A 15,427-nucleotide genomic window follows, 5' to 3' on the forward strand; every position below is an offset into this window, starting at 1 on the left:
CTGCACACACGCGGTGATAAAAGCATGATGATTATGGTAATACGAACAATCAATATACAAACAATAGAAACGTAAATCACACGCTGATTTGAATTTATTCAATCAACTATCGAGAATATCGAAATAGTCATTTAGAAAATTAGAAAAATGAGTCCATCATAACTGGAAAATGATGTCTACTACGAGTCCAATCACGTCGATATCACGTCGGCGAGCGTCGTAGTACTACGTCCTATCCGCATGAGTTTTCAATGAGTCGAATAATTTCGTCGAATAAGGCGCAGTTCTCGAAAGAAATACATAATTTGAAGGGAGCGGTCGTGGGCCTCTAGCTGGCGGGCACCACCTCCTTGGTGTTGACGGCGGCGTCGGCCATCTGCGTGGTGCTGTCGACGCACTTCCATAGGCCATAGGTCTTGCCAATTGTGGTCTGCCACAGGCGCAACGTGCCATCCTCAGATCCAGACGCGTACAATTCGCCATCGGGCGAAAACCGCAAGCAGTGCACTGGGCCAAAATGACCCTTGAACGATTCTATCTCGGCGCCGGTGGTGTAGTCATATTTATACACCTTGAGGTCATCACCACCAGCCACGAAGATGCTCTTATCCGGATGCAGCGACGCCGAGTTGATATTCGACGGCACCGAGTATTCGCGGATCGCTTTCAGGCTGTCGGCCGCCAGGAATGTGACGGTCTTGTGATGCGAAACGGTGATCACGGAGCCATCGCGCGATACTTCAATACTCGACGGATTGGAAGCGAATTCGATCTTTTGGATCTCCGTGCCGCTGGAGCGGTCCCAGACCCGCACGGTTTTATCGTCGGCGCACGACAGCAGGCACTTGTCGTCCCGGAAGAACACCACATGTTTTATTCCAGCGGTGTGTCCGGAAAATCTATCAGCATCTGAATAAAATGCGTATAAGTTTTGATGTTTCAACAACAGGTGGTTGAATAAATGTGTTACCTGCATCAGGTTGTTGGAGATCAAAAATCCGAATCAGCTTCTCGTTGCTGCCGGTGACGAGCAGGCCGCTGTCCTGCGAGAAGTCGACGGATTTGACGATGTGATTATGCTGGAATGAGTGCAGCTGTTCGCCGCTGACTGCATCCCAGACCTTGCCGCTGAAGTCAGCTGCGCCGCTCGCAGCGCGCGTCGCGGTGTTATTCAGCGCGACACCCCAAACGGCCCCCTTGTGCCCTTCGAACGTGCCGATCCAGTCGCCGGTGTCGCCTTGGCGCAGCATCGGTTTGCCATCTGTAAGCAAGCACACAGCGCACACACACGAGGTGAGATTAGTAACGGAGTCGGCCTTGCGCCGTATATGGGCCAAGGTTCGCGGCTCACCTTTGCATGCCGAGATCAAGAAGTAGCCGCTGTCGGTCACGCCGCTGAAGTCCAGATGTACGACGGGGCGCGTGTGCCCACTGCAGGTCAGCGGTGTCTGGCGTAGGCTGGTCATGCTGGCCATTGTGCTTGGCTGCAAGCCAGCGAGGAAGGGTGCGTAAATAGCCGTCTTGAACGATTTATTTTGGATAAGTGTTTCGAAATTGTACCAGCGCGTTCACGCGGCTAGCATGGCACGGTCTGTTCTTCGGACAAATACTGAATACTACAAGAGACAATCGCACACGACTCGTGCCACTTGCACGATTTGGACAGTCACTATTTTGACAGGCAGGGGACGACGGCTCGCAGGTAGCGCTAAGGTAGCGCGATCCGCGAGTACCGGATTAGCGGATTGAAGGTTAGCGCCTCACCACCACACCGCCATAGCACACCGCGATTTGGGAGCGCTGCAAGAGACGGAGCACGCTGTGACCGTCTTCGTCGCGCTCGCGCATATCAGATTCTACGAACGCGCACGCAGCTAGTTGCGCTGTGTTTGAATCGTCGCCGCAATCTGCGATTAATAAACTTAAAAAACAAGCTTCAATTGCATTCCGTTGCACTGGTTTAATCAACAAACAGACGATAATTTATCTATTGAGTACAATACGTAAATATTTTCATTCTACGCTGGGTTTTGCGACGGCTTTTTTCGAATTTGGCGCGGCGCGCATTCACAAATAGACGTGCGGTAGAAAGTCGTGTAAGTATGCTGCGGCCCCGCGCACCCCGCGAGGAGCGCTCCGCCATTTGTAATACACACGTTCCCTCGTCGACTGCGATCTGCACGGCTGGTCGTGAGCGCGCCACCGCGCTGCAATTGCATGTGAACAGAATGCCTGTGAGGGTGGATATCACGCCGCCACCGCCCGCCAACTCCAAGCAGCCGGGCATCACCAAATCGTTGCTCTACAACGGCTCCAAGTTTCAAGGATCGCAGAAGTCCAAGGGGAACTCCTACGACGTCGAAGTTGTGCTGCAGGTGAGAATTCTAGAATATTTTAAGCATATAAAACGCCTCCATGCACTCGGAATGAATCTAGTCATGTGCCTCGACATAATAACTTGTTGCCGCCCGGTTAAATCTTGCGCATCGAAAGAAAATACAAAGAAATGAGCCATTTATATTCAAAGGACTGTTGCAATTTACAAGCTGGTCGAACGCCAGCATCCTTGTTCGAGCAGTACATTTAAGTGCATGACGTTTTTGGCAAAATTTTCCATATGTCACAAGGCGATGTCAGTCTACGCCACGCCCCCCCATCGTGATTGCAACTTTCCAAGTTTGAAAATGCAGCCACTTTCACATTCAATTCGGTTTTGCAGCATGTCGATGAGGAGAATTCGTACCTTTGCGGGTATCTACAGATCAATGGACTGACGGATGAGTTTCCCACACTGACTACGTTCTTCGATGGAGAGATCATCAGCCAAAAGTACCCGTTTCTTACGCGCAAGTGGGACGCCGACGAGGACGTCGACAAAAAACACTGGGTATGTTTCTTGTCGACCATTTTTTTTTTGTTTTTTATTAATTTTAGTGTTTATTATTTGCAGAGTAAGTTTGATTCGTTTTGCCAATACTCGAAGACGTTCAATTCGGACACGTTTGACTACAAGGCGCTCGCAAACACCGACTACGTATTTATGCGGTGGAAGGAGCACTTCCTGGTGCCGGACCACACCATCAAAGACATCAGCGGGGCGTCGTTCGCTGGATTTTATTACATTTGCTTCCAAAAATCAGAAGCGAACATTGAAGGATACTACTATCATCGGAGTTCCGAATGGTAAGAACCACAAAATTGGCTAGCGTTGATTAAAAAAAAACTAATTGGAATATTGTTTAGGTACCAATCCTTGAACCTGACACATGTACCTGAGCACAGCATACAAATCTACGAGTTCAGGTGAATCGCCAAAGCAGACGTCGAAAACACACATCACCTCCGCAACAAAACAGAAGCACACCAAGCAACTACGACTACCTGTTAACTACTCAACCACTGGACGCGCGACGCACGCTCGGCCAGTTCGGTCAGTTCGCAATCTAATCTTAGGCTCTTGATTTTCGCGACTTACATGGGGAACAAATTGTGCGTTATCGCTGGGAGCAGGCGGGCGCGCTCTTTTCTATATTTAAACATAAATGTGCTAGTCATACGTTTGAGATTGAACAGTTTTGATTCGGCGCGATTCGGCGCCGCATCAGCAGCAGCAGCAGGTCGGGAACACTTCCTCTCTTTCTATATTTCCATGCGTAGCGAAATGCAACCGGGGCAGAGACAGAGGGCAAACGCGCACACACTGGACGACGACTGGGAGGGCGTGAGAGGGATATTTTTACCATGACGAACTTTTTAACGCGGCAATTTGAAGAATGATTTTGATAACTTACATGGCGGGGGGGCGGATGATAATAATATAATAACGATACAAAAAAGAAGAAGCGTGGCGATTAGCGGCGCATTTCAGTAATTTAGTGTCAAGCATCAATGTTACAAAACAAAACAAAAAAACCTAACTAAACTAAAGATAACAAAATGGAAAAAATACTCTAGCGATTTAATGACACACCAATACACAACCGAGCAGCATTGTTACGTTATCAAGTGTATCGAAACGATTTTGTTTTACAGGCCTTACTTACTTTGTCGATTAGAAAATCAATAATTAATTAATTGTTATGTTCGCGGATCTATTTTGAACAATCTCTGTGTTAACTTCGGATTAAATATATTTTTGAACTGTTCTTATAACTCGTCTTTTTTTCACAGGGGAGATACAAGAAGGTAAGGGAAACACTCCTGGTTTTTGTCTCTCGTTAACTAAAAGAAATTTGTAATCCTGGTATAGATAATAATACAGCGCATTTTCCCCACCTCGCAATCTCGCACGCACACCATTCGCACTCGTCTATAAATTACAACAATATATAAACATAAATAATTTCGAGTAAATAATCACTAATTAACAAATAAAATCGAAAAAATTTGTAAATTAAGATGCCGCGGTTGTCTCGTCTGCCGCCTCCCGGCTGTGCGTGGGAGGCGTGTTGTTGTGCTGTCGCCACTCGAAAACATACTATACACACATTCGACGCACTACAATATACTTTTTTTCATCGTAATAGCTAATTGATTCTTCGCGTCTGCCTCCTCCTCGCTTCATTACGTTACAATTACAATATTAAAATAATCAATTAACATAACATAGTTGTCGTTGATTCTTCTTCTGTTTCATATAAAAATATCATCATTAATCACTGAGATTGCTTATTCATTCTTTTAAGTTCCATTTGTTTGTTGGTTTCTCGTTCTGCGTTTGTCTCTGAACTGCAATAATTCATCTGTGGCGGCTGTGGGCTGTGTAACGCGCGTGCGTGTTGAATGTGTTCGTGTGCAATGTACAAATGCCGGATGAGAAGTCTCGAAATACTGGAACGGACGGTTCGAACTGCCAGATATGCTCGTTTGCCTTACGTCTCCATGCTTGCATACGTAATCGTGTGAGGTACTTGAGAGTGTCGTCTCGCTGCTGCTGCTGCTGCCGCTGTCGCTGCCGCTGTCACAGCCACCAGCATCGTGCGTATCATGTGACGGAGCAGCTGTTGCGCGGCACGCAGCTGCGCGTGTCGGCCGGCGACGTCGGCGTGCTGGTCAGCTTGTTCTTCTTGTTGTGCGCCTTGCGCTGGCTGTGCGTGTATCGCAGGCGCGTGCACGTCGGCGTCAGCGCGTACGACTTTAGATGTGATTTTACTGATGTCGGCAGCGGCAGTTGCTCGATACTGTAGACTGTCGTGCGGGCCACAATCGCCCGGCAGCATAATTCATGCAGCGGCAATACTGAAACACAAATCATCATCAAAATATTAAATTTATCGCGGCGTTGTGTTATGTTATGATTTCAAGTTATTTATCGCATGACGCTAATGTTATTACAAACAATCTTGTGATAGTTACATGCAAGACGATAAAAAAGGTGTCAAATGAACTTAAACAAACACAACATGCAATGGAAATCCTCAAACTTCTGACTGTAACATCTACCTAAAGTGTTTTATGATTAAAAATCTCAAATAACCTTTATTAGAACGCCATAGTCGTTCCATTCCGTTGCGCTGCAACGCCATCCTGGATAGTTCGCAAAAACTCTCCATAATATTATAATTACAAAGCGGAGAGACTTCGAAGAAAGCCATGCTGTGCTTTTCCGCGTACGTCTGCGCGTCGCGTTCGCCAACTTTACGATTGAACGCCAAATGCAGCCGATTACCGACGAGGACCTTCGGTACGCCGGGCGCGTGCTCGTCCACCTCCTTCAACCACCTGTCCAGACCGTCAAAGGACCACTGATTCGTTATGTCATACACCAGCAGTACACCTTGCGCCCCACGCGAGTAGGACCTTATGATTGTGCAGAAGCGACCTTGGCCGGAGGTGTCCCACAGCTGCAGTTTGACCCGCTTACCATCCAGCAGAATTGTGGTGGTTTTATAAGCTATTTTAAAACATATACACAAATTATTCATGTTTTTTTTTAAACTTTGAAATTTGTTTTTCTTACATTTTCCGCTGCCGCTGCAAAATGGGGACTCGGCGGCGCCATCCTCCAGGTTGGAGATGATCTCCTGCTTGCCCACATCACTATCACCAACCAAGAGGAACTTCAGCAGGTAGTCGTAGGACTTCTGTGGTGGCCGACCGCTATCCTCAGCCATAATAATGGAATGGTGTCGAGTGTAACCATAATTCGGGCGTAAGCATCAATTTGTCCGTGTGGCTGCCGAGTGTCTGGTGTCTGGTGAGTGTCTTCAGCGCATTCTGTGTGATCCACGGTGTTTACCTGCCGTCCACCATGCAGGGCGCGCGCGCGATGTGGTGCACGTTCCGAGTATGATTGCTGGGCAGTGACTGATTCGCGCTGATTGTACGTACGTCGTGTTGTCAGGTGTTCGTTTATTGTTTGCAATAACAAACAAGATGGATGATGATTCGCTTCGACGACGAGGAATTTGTCAAAGTTGTCACGGTTGTCACTGAACTGCGCTCAGCCAACCGTTGCAGGTCTGCAACTTTGCGCAACCAGACACTCGCAACCAAATGTAACTAGATCCGGCGAGAGGTGAAATGTTACCAGACGGGCGTGTGCATAACTTTGGTATTGTCACTTTGAAATTTTAGACCTGGAATCGAGATTCAAGGCAGAATACTTTGAATTCAAGTAATTTATATCTTACCCAATCGTTTTAAACTACAAAACTACTGATATTCGTGAAGTTTTTCCGCTAAAATTTCACTGTAACTCGATTTGCACACAAAAATCAATGCGTAGTAAGTTTAGGAGGATATTAATTTGATTTTCTGGATGTAAATTCAATGAAGCTGTTAAAAATCGTGTAATAACAGACTATTCATCCAAATTACACCCATATTTTGTATGCTACAGACTCGAGATTGAACTGTTGCATAAATCAGCTTAATATTCTCCTTAATTTAGTTATTGCCGCCTCAGTTTTCAACAAACTTGAAATTTTCTTCATTGCCGTGTATTTACGAATAAAAAATGTCTGTATAAATACAGTGCAGGTAGTAAGGACGGTTTTTCCATATATTCCACGAACCAAATTTCACGTTATTTCAGAAAAGTTCCAACAAATAGTTTGCGCGCGCGCGCACACGCGGAAGAATCATTCCTATGCCCATCACACGCCACTTGAAATCGCTTCCATTACCGGATCTGTAATATATACGCGAGTCAGGTAGAAGAAAAGAAACAACTGTGAGTAATATAATATATATGACGCCTTGCAATTTATTAAAACATATCAAAGTCTGATTTGATGATCGCCAGAGCCAAACGTGTTTGCATATCGTGAACAGAGTGAAGGCGCAGAAGAAGATTGTCTGATGCAGGCTAAAAAACAGCATTAGAAACGAAATTTCTCACGAATTGCGAAAGCGAATCGCTTACCTACCTCCGGCAGCGGCGCACTTACCTCCACGCTATAAGACCAACGAAATAAATAACCAAATCGAAAGGAGGCCGAATCGTGAAGCGACCGGCCGACAAGTCCGAATAAAGCGCAGCACCCGGATTGCGCGCGGAAAACGGCTGGGAAACAAAAGAAAACCGCGAGCGCACATTATCCTACTGCCAACCGCAAACTCCTACTGCCACTCTGCACGTGCTCGTACTCGTACTTCAGCATTTCAGCAAATTGTGACATTTTGCGACTCGTACTCGCCCCTCGTACGTCTCGCCACAGCTAACACTGCCACAGCCTGTGCACATCAATTAAAACACGTTAGTCGCAATCATACAAGTGTGTACAAAACAGAGTATAGCAACAAACGAGCGAGTACTTAGTTAACCAACGTGCGCGCGGCCCACTCGCAAATACAAGCAAAAAAAACAGGGCGCTGCGACGATGTTGGTTAATTACGCACGCCGCTTTACAAATTCGTTTCAATGCTCTTCTATCAACCACAAGAAGTTCATGTAGTTTACATGTTCGTCGATGGCGTAAAAATTTCAATTCAAAACTTTATTCTTCGTCATCAAAACAGCTTTCGATTGAAAATCATTCATCATTTAAGTAAAAACGGTATTATCTAACAAATACCATATCAAACCTGAGTATTGCTTTCTTTGTTTTCTGAATAACTTTTTTTTTTGCATCATTTCACCTCGAGAATCTAAAGAAATCTAAAGAATGTTTGAATGAAAGAATACTGCAATCATCGCGTGGGCTCTAAAAATATTCGATTTTTCGTTTAATAGAAATGCACAACAACAGATGTTGCCAGAGTCAGTATTAAGATGTGTATTTTGAGTGCGGGCGGCATGCCGGCCGCCGCGCCGCGACATTAAAATATGTATATATATATATATACGTTGAATGGTACGAAATAAAAATTATGATCTAAGGCTAATGATTTATACCTTAAAACACAAACCGCAACATGGCAAACAAAACGGCATTAGGTGGTAGTTGGCTGCGTCTGATGTATATCTCGGCGAGACGATTATTCTCAACTTTCACAGCGAATACCTTCAAAACAAGCAATTAAGTATTAATGAATCAATGGTGTGATGATTGAGACTTACTTAGAGTTTTATGATTTAGACCGCGACCTGGACTTGGAGTCGTTTCCCTTCGCGCTCTTGGATCTGGAGTGAGACCGGCCCCGCGAGCTTTTGCTGTCGGAGCGGGAGCGGCTGCGGCTTGCCGAGCGCTTACGGTACGAACGAGAGCGGCTGCGTCTGCGAGAACGCGAACGAGATCGAGAGCGGTCGCGAGAGTTGCCTCTACCGCGACGGCTGGAGCGTCCGTAGCGACGATGCGGCGACGTCGGCCGCCCGTAACGCGCCATCTGCACCCGCAGCTCGCGCCCGTCAAGCATATACCCGTCCATTGCGTCGAGTGCATCCTCGGCGTCCCTCTTATCGTAGAATCTGCGCACACATCACAACACACACCGTTACAACACACGGTACAATTCCAAAAACGCTCTAATTTCTAACTTAAATGCTTACCGTACAAATGCGAATCCGCGAGATTCTCGTGTGAAGCGGTCGCGGGGGATGTAAATGTCGCCAACTTCGCCGCAACGCTCAAACACGCGACGCAAGTCGTCAGGCGTCGTGCGATAAGTTAGGTTATCAACTTTCAGAGAGACCATACCCTCGATACGAGGCGGCGGACGACCGTAACTCATCGCAACGGATGGTGGCGATTCTAAATATTAACAACAAACCCCGCACGCTGGACGCGCACCAACAAAACGGGCGTTGTTTGGCGACACACAAGCGGCTACCAGAAAACAAGCACCCCAAGCAAGACAGTAACGGCTTCTCACCGGCGACAAAAAATGGCCGTTCAATGGTGAAATTGAACTCGCGTGCGCATGCGCCCTACGCGACGCCGTTGTCAAAATCCGAAAAGAATTTAAAACAAAATTTAACAATACATCTTTGAAAACACACATTTAAATATAATCATAAAAAAATTAAAAACAAAATATCTTTAAATAATAAACTGTCAAATAATTAATTCACAAACAAAATTCAATTTAGCGCTCAGTGCGCTATCTGTCATTCTATATGAAACTTATGTGTGTATATGTGACTGATGGTAACCGTGTTTTGTGTACTCGCAGAAGAAATAAATCCTGCGATACTAATCGCCGCAGCGATTAAAACAATGCTCTGAATACGCGCGGCATTTAATTCGTGTGTGTGCACATTACAAATACAAGATGAGTTTCAATTATAATTATGCCAACATTCACTCGAACAAACCGAAAACCAGCCACAATGCAGTGCCGCCTCCGACGTCGGGCATCAGCAAGCAGGGCTACTCCACGATGAACGCAATTAGCCAAAACAGTCTCTGTGCGGCATGGGGCAGCAGCAGCAGGAAGCGCGCAATCACCGAAGACGAGTAACAAAAAAATAATTTAACCACACTAAATAAATCACTAATAAAATGCAAATTTTCTAGATATTTTGATGATGATGATGAAGACAACACAACCAACTTAGCATATATCCCAGCACCTGACAGTCCAGTGAATCAAGTAAATAATCCAGCTGAGGAAGATGAAGAAGATGATCCACTGGATGCATTCATGGCTGGCATTGCACAACAAGTTCAAAAAGAGCAAAACACACAAAGTGGGCCAAAAGTTGTTAGAAATGACTTGGAAGAGGAAGATATCCAAGAATCCTACTACAAGTACATGGAGGAGAACCCAACAGCTGGTTTACTACCAGTGGATGAAGATAATCCTGACATTGAGTATGACTCTGATGGTAATCCAATTCCGCCAGACAGAAAACGAATTATCGACCCGCTTCCGCCAATCGATCACAGTTTGATCACATATAGTCCGTTCAAAAAAGATTTCTATGAAGAACACTTAGATATCTCAATGTTATCAAATAATAAGGCGAACGACATTCGTAAACAACTGGAATTGCATGTGACAGGCAACCAAGCGCCCAAACCGGTTGTTTCCTTTGGACATTTCAACTTTGATGACAAACTAATGAAAGCTATCATAAAAGCAGAGTATACAAACCCAACACCTATACAATCCCAAGCTGTGCCTTGTGGTTTATCCGGAAGGGATGTTTTGGGCATTGCGCAAACAGGTAAATTATATATTTGACATTTTACGTTGATTAAAATACGCACGCGCAAAAATTTTAGGCTCTGGTAAAACGGCTGCATTTCTATGGCCGTTGTTGATCCATGTGGCTGCGCAAGCGCCAGTTCAGGTTGGCGAAGGTCCGATTGCACTTATACTCGCACCAACACGCGAGTTAGCTCTCCAAATCTACAACGAATCACGTAAATTCGCAAGAGTTTACGATTTACGCGTGATATGCGCGTATGGCGGTGGCTCGAAGTGGGAACAGAGCAATGCGTTGAAAGAGGGCGCTGAGATTGTCGTCGCTACGCCGGGCAGAATCATCGATCATGTTAAAAGCGGCGCGACGAATTTACAACGCGTTACTTTTCTCGTCCTGGATGAAGCGGATCGCATGTTTGAGCTTGGTTTTGAACCGCAAGTGCGCTCCGTGGTCAATCACGTACGGCCCGATCGACAGACGCTTCTGTTTTCCGCGACTTTTAAGAAGAAAATCGAGCGATTGGCCAAAGATGCGCTTAGGGATCCGATTAAAATATCACAAGGAGTGACAGGTCAGGCGAACGAAGATGTCACTCAGCATGCGATGGTATTGGCCAGTCCGCAAGCGAAACGTAATTGGTTGTTCACCCGATTGGTGGAATTAACGTCCGCCGGGTCCGTGTTGATTTTTGTAACGAAAAAACTCGACGCTGAACAGGTAGCAGCCGAATTGAAGTTGAAAGAGTTCGATTGTTTACTTCTGCATGGTGATATGGATCAAGCGGATCGTAATAAAGTCATTACAGCGTTTAAGAAACAGATGTGTCCGATTATGGTGGCTACGGATGTAGCGGCGCGCGGTTTGGACATTCCGCATATTCGAACGGTTGTAAATTTTGATATCGCGAGAGATATCAACACGCATACGCATAGAGTTGGACGAACTGGCCGTGCTGGTAATCAAGGCACAGCGTATACTTTACTCACCGATAAGGATAAAGAATTCGCCGGGCATATTGTGCGGAATCTTGAAGCGGCCAATCAGGAGGTGGATCAAGACGTGTTGGATCTCGCGCTGAAAAGCAGCTGGTTCAAAAAGCAAAGGTATAAGAATAAAGATCAAGGCCCGAATGTCGGCGGTCTGGGTTTAGGTTTTTCGGAGAAAAGCGGTAAGAGCGCTGCGCAATACAAGCCGCCCTCATCCTCCGCAACGTCATCCACTGCATCACCGCGTGGTCCCGCCAGTGATCGACTTTCGGCGATGAAAGCCGCATTTAAGACGCAGTACATGACGCAGTTCACCACGTCGAGCGATCAGCAGGCGACGGGCCATCAACCCCAGGCTAGCCCCGCGCCGCCCCCGCAGCGGAAGAAGAGCCGCTGGGAATAGTCGTTGCGATTGTGTGTAGGCTGCAGTTATAAATAAATAATTAATCAGCGCTATCATGTTTTCTATCCGGCATTCACGCCGGGCTGCGTTCGAAACGGCGTCAAATGTTATAACCTAATTTGTATTCGCGCTTGGTGGTTCAGTTTTCACATGCATCACAATATGCGCTACTTTTCATTGTGGTACGTGTTTATATTATTCCCCAGTCAAATCAACAGCGTTCCAAGCACACAGAATGAAAATTTGAGTAAGTTACGCATTTAAATTGTTGAGTTTTTTTTCTAACTTCAGTAAAATTAAGTTTGTGCGGATTTTTACCAATACGCATGTGCGGGTTGGCTGCAAACTCGGATAAAACCCGATTCTGAACCGTTTTGGAACGTTTACACCGAAACAGCGCATCGGATAAGTCAAACATTACAAAATATCTTGGAAAATGACACATTCACCAATATTGAAGATGAGAAGACTTTGTACAGCGCATGCGTGCACCGGAGTGATTTCACTAAAGAATTAAAGTTTATCGTGAATAAACTCGGCGGTATTCAACAAACTTCGCTGAAAAACACTCGTTATGACTACATTTTACATATCATAGAAGTTACAAAACTGTTGAACATTCATCCGATATTAAAATTTCATGTGAAGCAAAATGAGTTACATGTGAGTATAATTGCCATCTTAAAACCTATCAAATTTTTATTTATTTCTGTTTGTTAGATAGAACGTGGCGATTTTATCTTCCCTGAATTGTTCCTATCACAACCAGACAAATACAACGATGAAATAAGCATCTATACATCATGGATACAAAAGTCCTTTGCGTTATTACACGCGGAAAACGCCGAGACATCATTTATTGCGAGTATTATGCGCGGTTCGAAATATTCGAAAACAAGCGCAACTCTAGCGAAAGAAATAGTTGACTTTGAAGTGGAATTGGTAAAGTTAAAACGCGGAAAATTAGTTAAAATGCCTCAAATGAAACTTCGAAAGTATTTATCGTTAGATATACTTTTTGGAGGTGTTGATAATGACGGGATAAAAGATATTTACATTGATGAAGTGTACTTTGAAAGTTTACGAAAACTTTTGCAAATTACACATTGGCGTCATGTTTGTATGTTAAACCACAAACAAAGAAAATAACTAAGTAGTAAATCATTAAAACATTAATGTTTCAGCTAATTATATCATCTGGTCAGCAATAAAAGACTTATCTCGCGATGTGAGTGCAGATTTTCGCCAGTTGAGTTTTGAAGTTGATCGTCAATTAATCGGAGTGACTGCGGATATCAACAGGGAAAGAGAATGCATAGATCAAACAATCAATTACTTGGGACATCAGAAATTACAAGAAAACTTCGAGATTATCACCAGACAGAATCACAAATTGATTAAAACTGAAGTAACAAAACTATCAGGTGCAATACGCGAAACGTATTTATCACGAGTGAAAAACAACGAGGCATTAACAAAAAAGACGAGAATTAATCTTATGAAGAAGATTGCTGGAGTAACATTTGAAATTCTAGAACCAAGTGTTAAACAACAGCCTAACGAACATGTTAAACTTGGTAAAAATCATTTAATAAACTTGCTCAGGCTAAAATCGTCTCGATTCGAGAGTGAGTTACAGAAACTTGTTAGAAACAACAGTTTTGTTGCTGATATTCAATGGCCAGGGAATATTTTTGATGTGAATGCATATTATACTCCTGCACAGAATGCAATCAGTGAGTATTCATGTTGTATCCTTTCGAATTTACTAATAACAATGCTAATTATTGCAGTTTTACCTCTTGGAATACTACAACCACCATTTTTCGAAGTTTCGAAACCCGCCGCATTCAACTATGGCGCTTTGGGCGCATTAATCGGACATGAATTAAGCCATGTCTTAGATCATTTAAGCAGTAACATATTAACAACGCCAAGCGATGTGAAATTATTCCAAGAGCGTGGTGATTGCGTCAAAACTAAGCATGAATCCACCGCAGCGAGTAATGAAAACATGGCGGACTTTACAGGAATCCGCTTAAGTTATTTCTCGATGCAAAATCAGCAGGAAAATGATGTACAAACCGAAAACAACAACGAATTATTCTTTTTAAATTATGCTGAGGTATTATACTTACCTTTACACTTTACATAAAAAAATTAATTAATTCTAAATTTATGTTATTAGATGTGGTGTGAGATAAATGGGAATGAATCAAAGGAGATTTTAGCTCAAGATGAACATGCGCCAGTTGCCATGCGAGTGAAAACAACATTGGAGAGTTTTCCCAACTTTCTCGCAACGTTTCATTGCGAACAAAATGCAATTGCAGCAAGCTGTGACCTTTGGTGATGCATGAATCACTGACCTTTACCAGATAAACAAGTAATTAAATGATTTCTTCCTTAATAACGTGCATGAAGATGTTTATTCGCACTTATTTTGCTAAACTAGGCATTGGTGTGGTGTGTGTGTGTGACAGGAAATGTTCGTTGTTTGTTATTTGCAGAGAGATAAAAATTGAAGTACACACTTACCTGTTGACACAAACATATTTCTGTTTTCTTTCCCGCATAGAAGATAGAAGAAACCCGATAGAGCTTAAATTATGATTACAATTATAGCCATTTAACATGATTATACATGATATTTAAAAATGGTCGTGATTTAAATGAAGAATCAAAGATTTCCGCTAGTAAGCATTACAAAAAATGACGTGTAAAAAAACGAAAAATCAGTTTTCTAACTCTTGAATTTTCAAAATCAACTCGTTCTTCCTCGCGACCTTCGCCAGCTGGTCTGGGTCGGGTTTCGCCAGCTCGCCGCTCTTGATCTTCGCCTCGAGCGCCTCCACTTCACGCAAACGTTTCTTTAAATTTTTTAACTTCTTTGAAGGATCCACATGCCCATTACTACCACCATTCATATCCATCTTTTTGAGATCTCTAGCCAACTGCTCCACCTTTGCAGCTCGTTTTCTCTCCTTCTTAGAAGGTTTGTCTTCAATGAACAGTCCTGGGATGGTTTTGTGGGTGACCAGACCATCAACTTTGACTGGTCCATCCTCTGGCTGCAACTGCTTGCTCATGAACTTTTTACCCTTAGACTCGTACAACGGCACCTCCTCCTGCGGCACGTAGCCGTCTTTAACACGACGTGCCTTGCGCCAGGTGCCATCCGGCCGCTGTGTGGCCGGAATAAAAGATGCTCCTGCACATTTCGAACGAGAGCAATGAATGAATTGAGGTTAGAATAAACGAAATCAAGTGAAACACTCACCACTTTCATCTGGGTGTTCCATTATGATTGTGGCTCAGCTCTCTGCGGCAACTTGGTGGCGAATGGTGCGAGGAATTTTTTACATCGATTTAAGTAGACAGCATTGCAATGTTTTGTTTATTCGCATTGATGAAATTAGAGCTGCTGTTTATGTTCCGCGAACGCATTTGAGTTGTGCATTTGAAGTTGCCTATAGGTTGCAACAAACGCTAACATTCCGATAA

General features: G+C 44.2%; 7 protein-coding genes across 10 annotated transcripts; 3 read left to right on the forward strand and 4 right to left on the reverse strand.

Annotated features, from left to right (window-relative positions):
* Positions 1–76: 76 nt before the first annotated feature.
* wmd (serine-threonine kinase receptor-associated protein wmd) lies at positions 77–1,837 on the reverse strand. Its single transcript, XM_065313399.1, has 3 exons — positions 1,352–1,837; positions 971–1,261; positions 77–909 (listed from the first exon to the last, which is right to left on the reverse strand). The coding sequence occupies exons 1-3, from the start codon at positions 1,473–1,475 to the stop codon at positions 329–331; spliced, it is 996 nt and encodes a 331-aa protein (XP_065169471.1). The 5' UTR covers positions 1,476–1,837; the 3' UTR covers positions 77–328.
* Positions 1,838–2,111: 274 nt separating this feature from the next.
* LOC135800376 (glucose-induced degradation protein 4 homolog) lies at positions 2,112–4,145 on the forward strand. The gene is made up of 4 exons (XM_065313635.1): positions 2,112–2,375; positions 2,720–2,887; positions 2,951–3,183; positions 3,244–4,145. The coding sequence occupies exons 1-4, from the start codon at positions 2,229–2,231 to the stop codon at positions 3,305–3,307; spliced, it is 612 nt and encodes a 203-aa protein (XP_065169707.1). The 5' UTR covers positions 2,112–2,228; the 3' UTR covers positions 3,308–4,145.
* Positions 4,146–4,204: 59 nt separating this feature from the next.
* Rab40 (RAS oncogene family member Rab40) lies at positions 4,205–6,485 on the reverse strand. Its single transcript, XM_065313517.1, has 3 exons — positions 5,960–6,485; positions 5,477–5,893; positions 4,205–5,238 (listed from the first exon to the last, which is right to left on the reverse strand). Exons 1-3 carry the CDS (start codon positions 6,111–6,113, stop codon positions 4,985–4,987), a joined length of 825 nt encoding a protein of 274 aa, XP_065169589.1. The 5' UTR covers positions 6,114–6,485; the 3' UTR covers positions 4,205–4,984.
* A 694-nt stretch (positions 6,486–7,179) lies between these two features.
* On the reverse strand, positions 7,180–9,285 carry SC35 (SR family splicing factor SC35). 4 transcript variants are annotated; one of them, XR_010549440.1, is made up of 4 exons: positions 8,933–9,285; positions 8,504–8,851; positions 8,339–8,447; positions 7,180–7,677 (listed from the first exon to the last, which is right to left on the reverse strand). XR_010549440.1 is itself a non-coding variant. In XM_065309223.1 (3 exons), the coding sequence occupies exons 1-2, from the start codon at positions 9,112–9,114 to the stop codon at positions 8,512–8,514; spliced, it is 522 nt and encodes a 173-aa protein (XP_065165295.1). In that variant the 5' UTR covers positions 9,115–9,285; the 3' UTR covers positions 7,180–8,447; positions 8,504–8,511. The 4 variants fall into 4 exon arrangements, 1 of the variants encoding a protein (XP_065165295.1); XR_010549444.1 differs by having other exon boundaries at positions 7,180–7,309; positions 7,392–8,447; XR_010549443.1 differs by having other exon boundaries at positions 7,180–7,309; positions 7,367–8,447.
* A 202-nt stretch (positions 9,286–9,487) lies between these two features.
* On the forward strand, positions 9,488–11,972 carry LOC135797031 (ATP-dependent RNA helicase DDX42). Its single transcript, XM_065309199.1, has 3 exons — positions 9,488–9,839; positions 9,900–10,552; positions 10,611–11,972. Exons 1-3 carry the CDS (start codon positions 9,655–9,657, stop codon positions 11,921–11,923), a joined length of 2,151 nt encoding a protein of 716 aa, XP_065165271.1. The 5' UTR covers positions 9,488–9,654; the 3' UTR covers positions 11,924–11,972.
* Positions 11,973–12,048: 76 nt separating this feature from the next.
* On the forward strand, positions 12,049–14,476 carry LOC135797041 (membrane metallo-endopeptidase-like 1). The gene is made up of 6 exons (XM_065309211.1): positions 12,049–12,170; positions 12,225–12,586; positions 12,644–13,043; positions 13,108–13,659; positions 13,717–14,048; positions 14,112–14,476. Exons 1-6 carry the CDS (start codon positions 12,074–12,076, stop codon positions 14,274–14,276), a joined length of 1,908 nt encoding a protein of 635 aa, XP_065165283.1. The 5' UTR covers positions 12,049–12,073; the 3' UTR covers positions 14,277–14,476.
* Positions 14,477–14,551: 75 nt separating this feature from the next.
* Pym (partner of Y14 and mago) lies at positions 14,552–15,393 on the reverse strand. The gene is made up of 2 exons (XM_065309244.1): positions 15,204–15,393; positions 14,552–15,134 (listed from the first exon to the last, which is right to left on the reverse strand). The coding sequence occupies exons 1-2, from the start codon at positions 15,223–15,225 to the stop codon at positions 14,659–14,661; spliced, it is 498 nt and encodes a 165-aa protein (XP_065165316.1). The 5' UTR covers positions 15,226–15,393; the 3' UTR covers positions 14,552–14,658.
* Positions 15,394–15,427: the final 34 nt, after the last annotated feature.

Source organism: Atheta coriaria, unplaced genomic scaffold (assembly GCF_025399875.1).
Source record: "Atheta coriaria isolate IRGN ID8LTWV9N9 unplaced genomic scaffold, Caltech_Dcor_3.1 hic_scaffold_1_pilon, whole genome shotgun sequence".
NCBI lineage: Eukaryota > Metazoa > Arthropoda > Insecta > Coleoptera > Staphylinidae > Dalotia > Dalotia coriaria.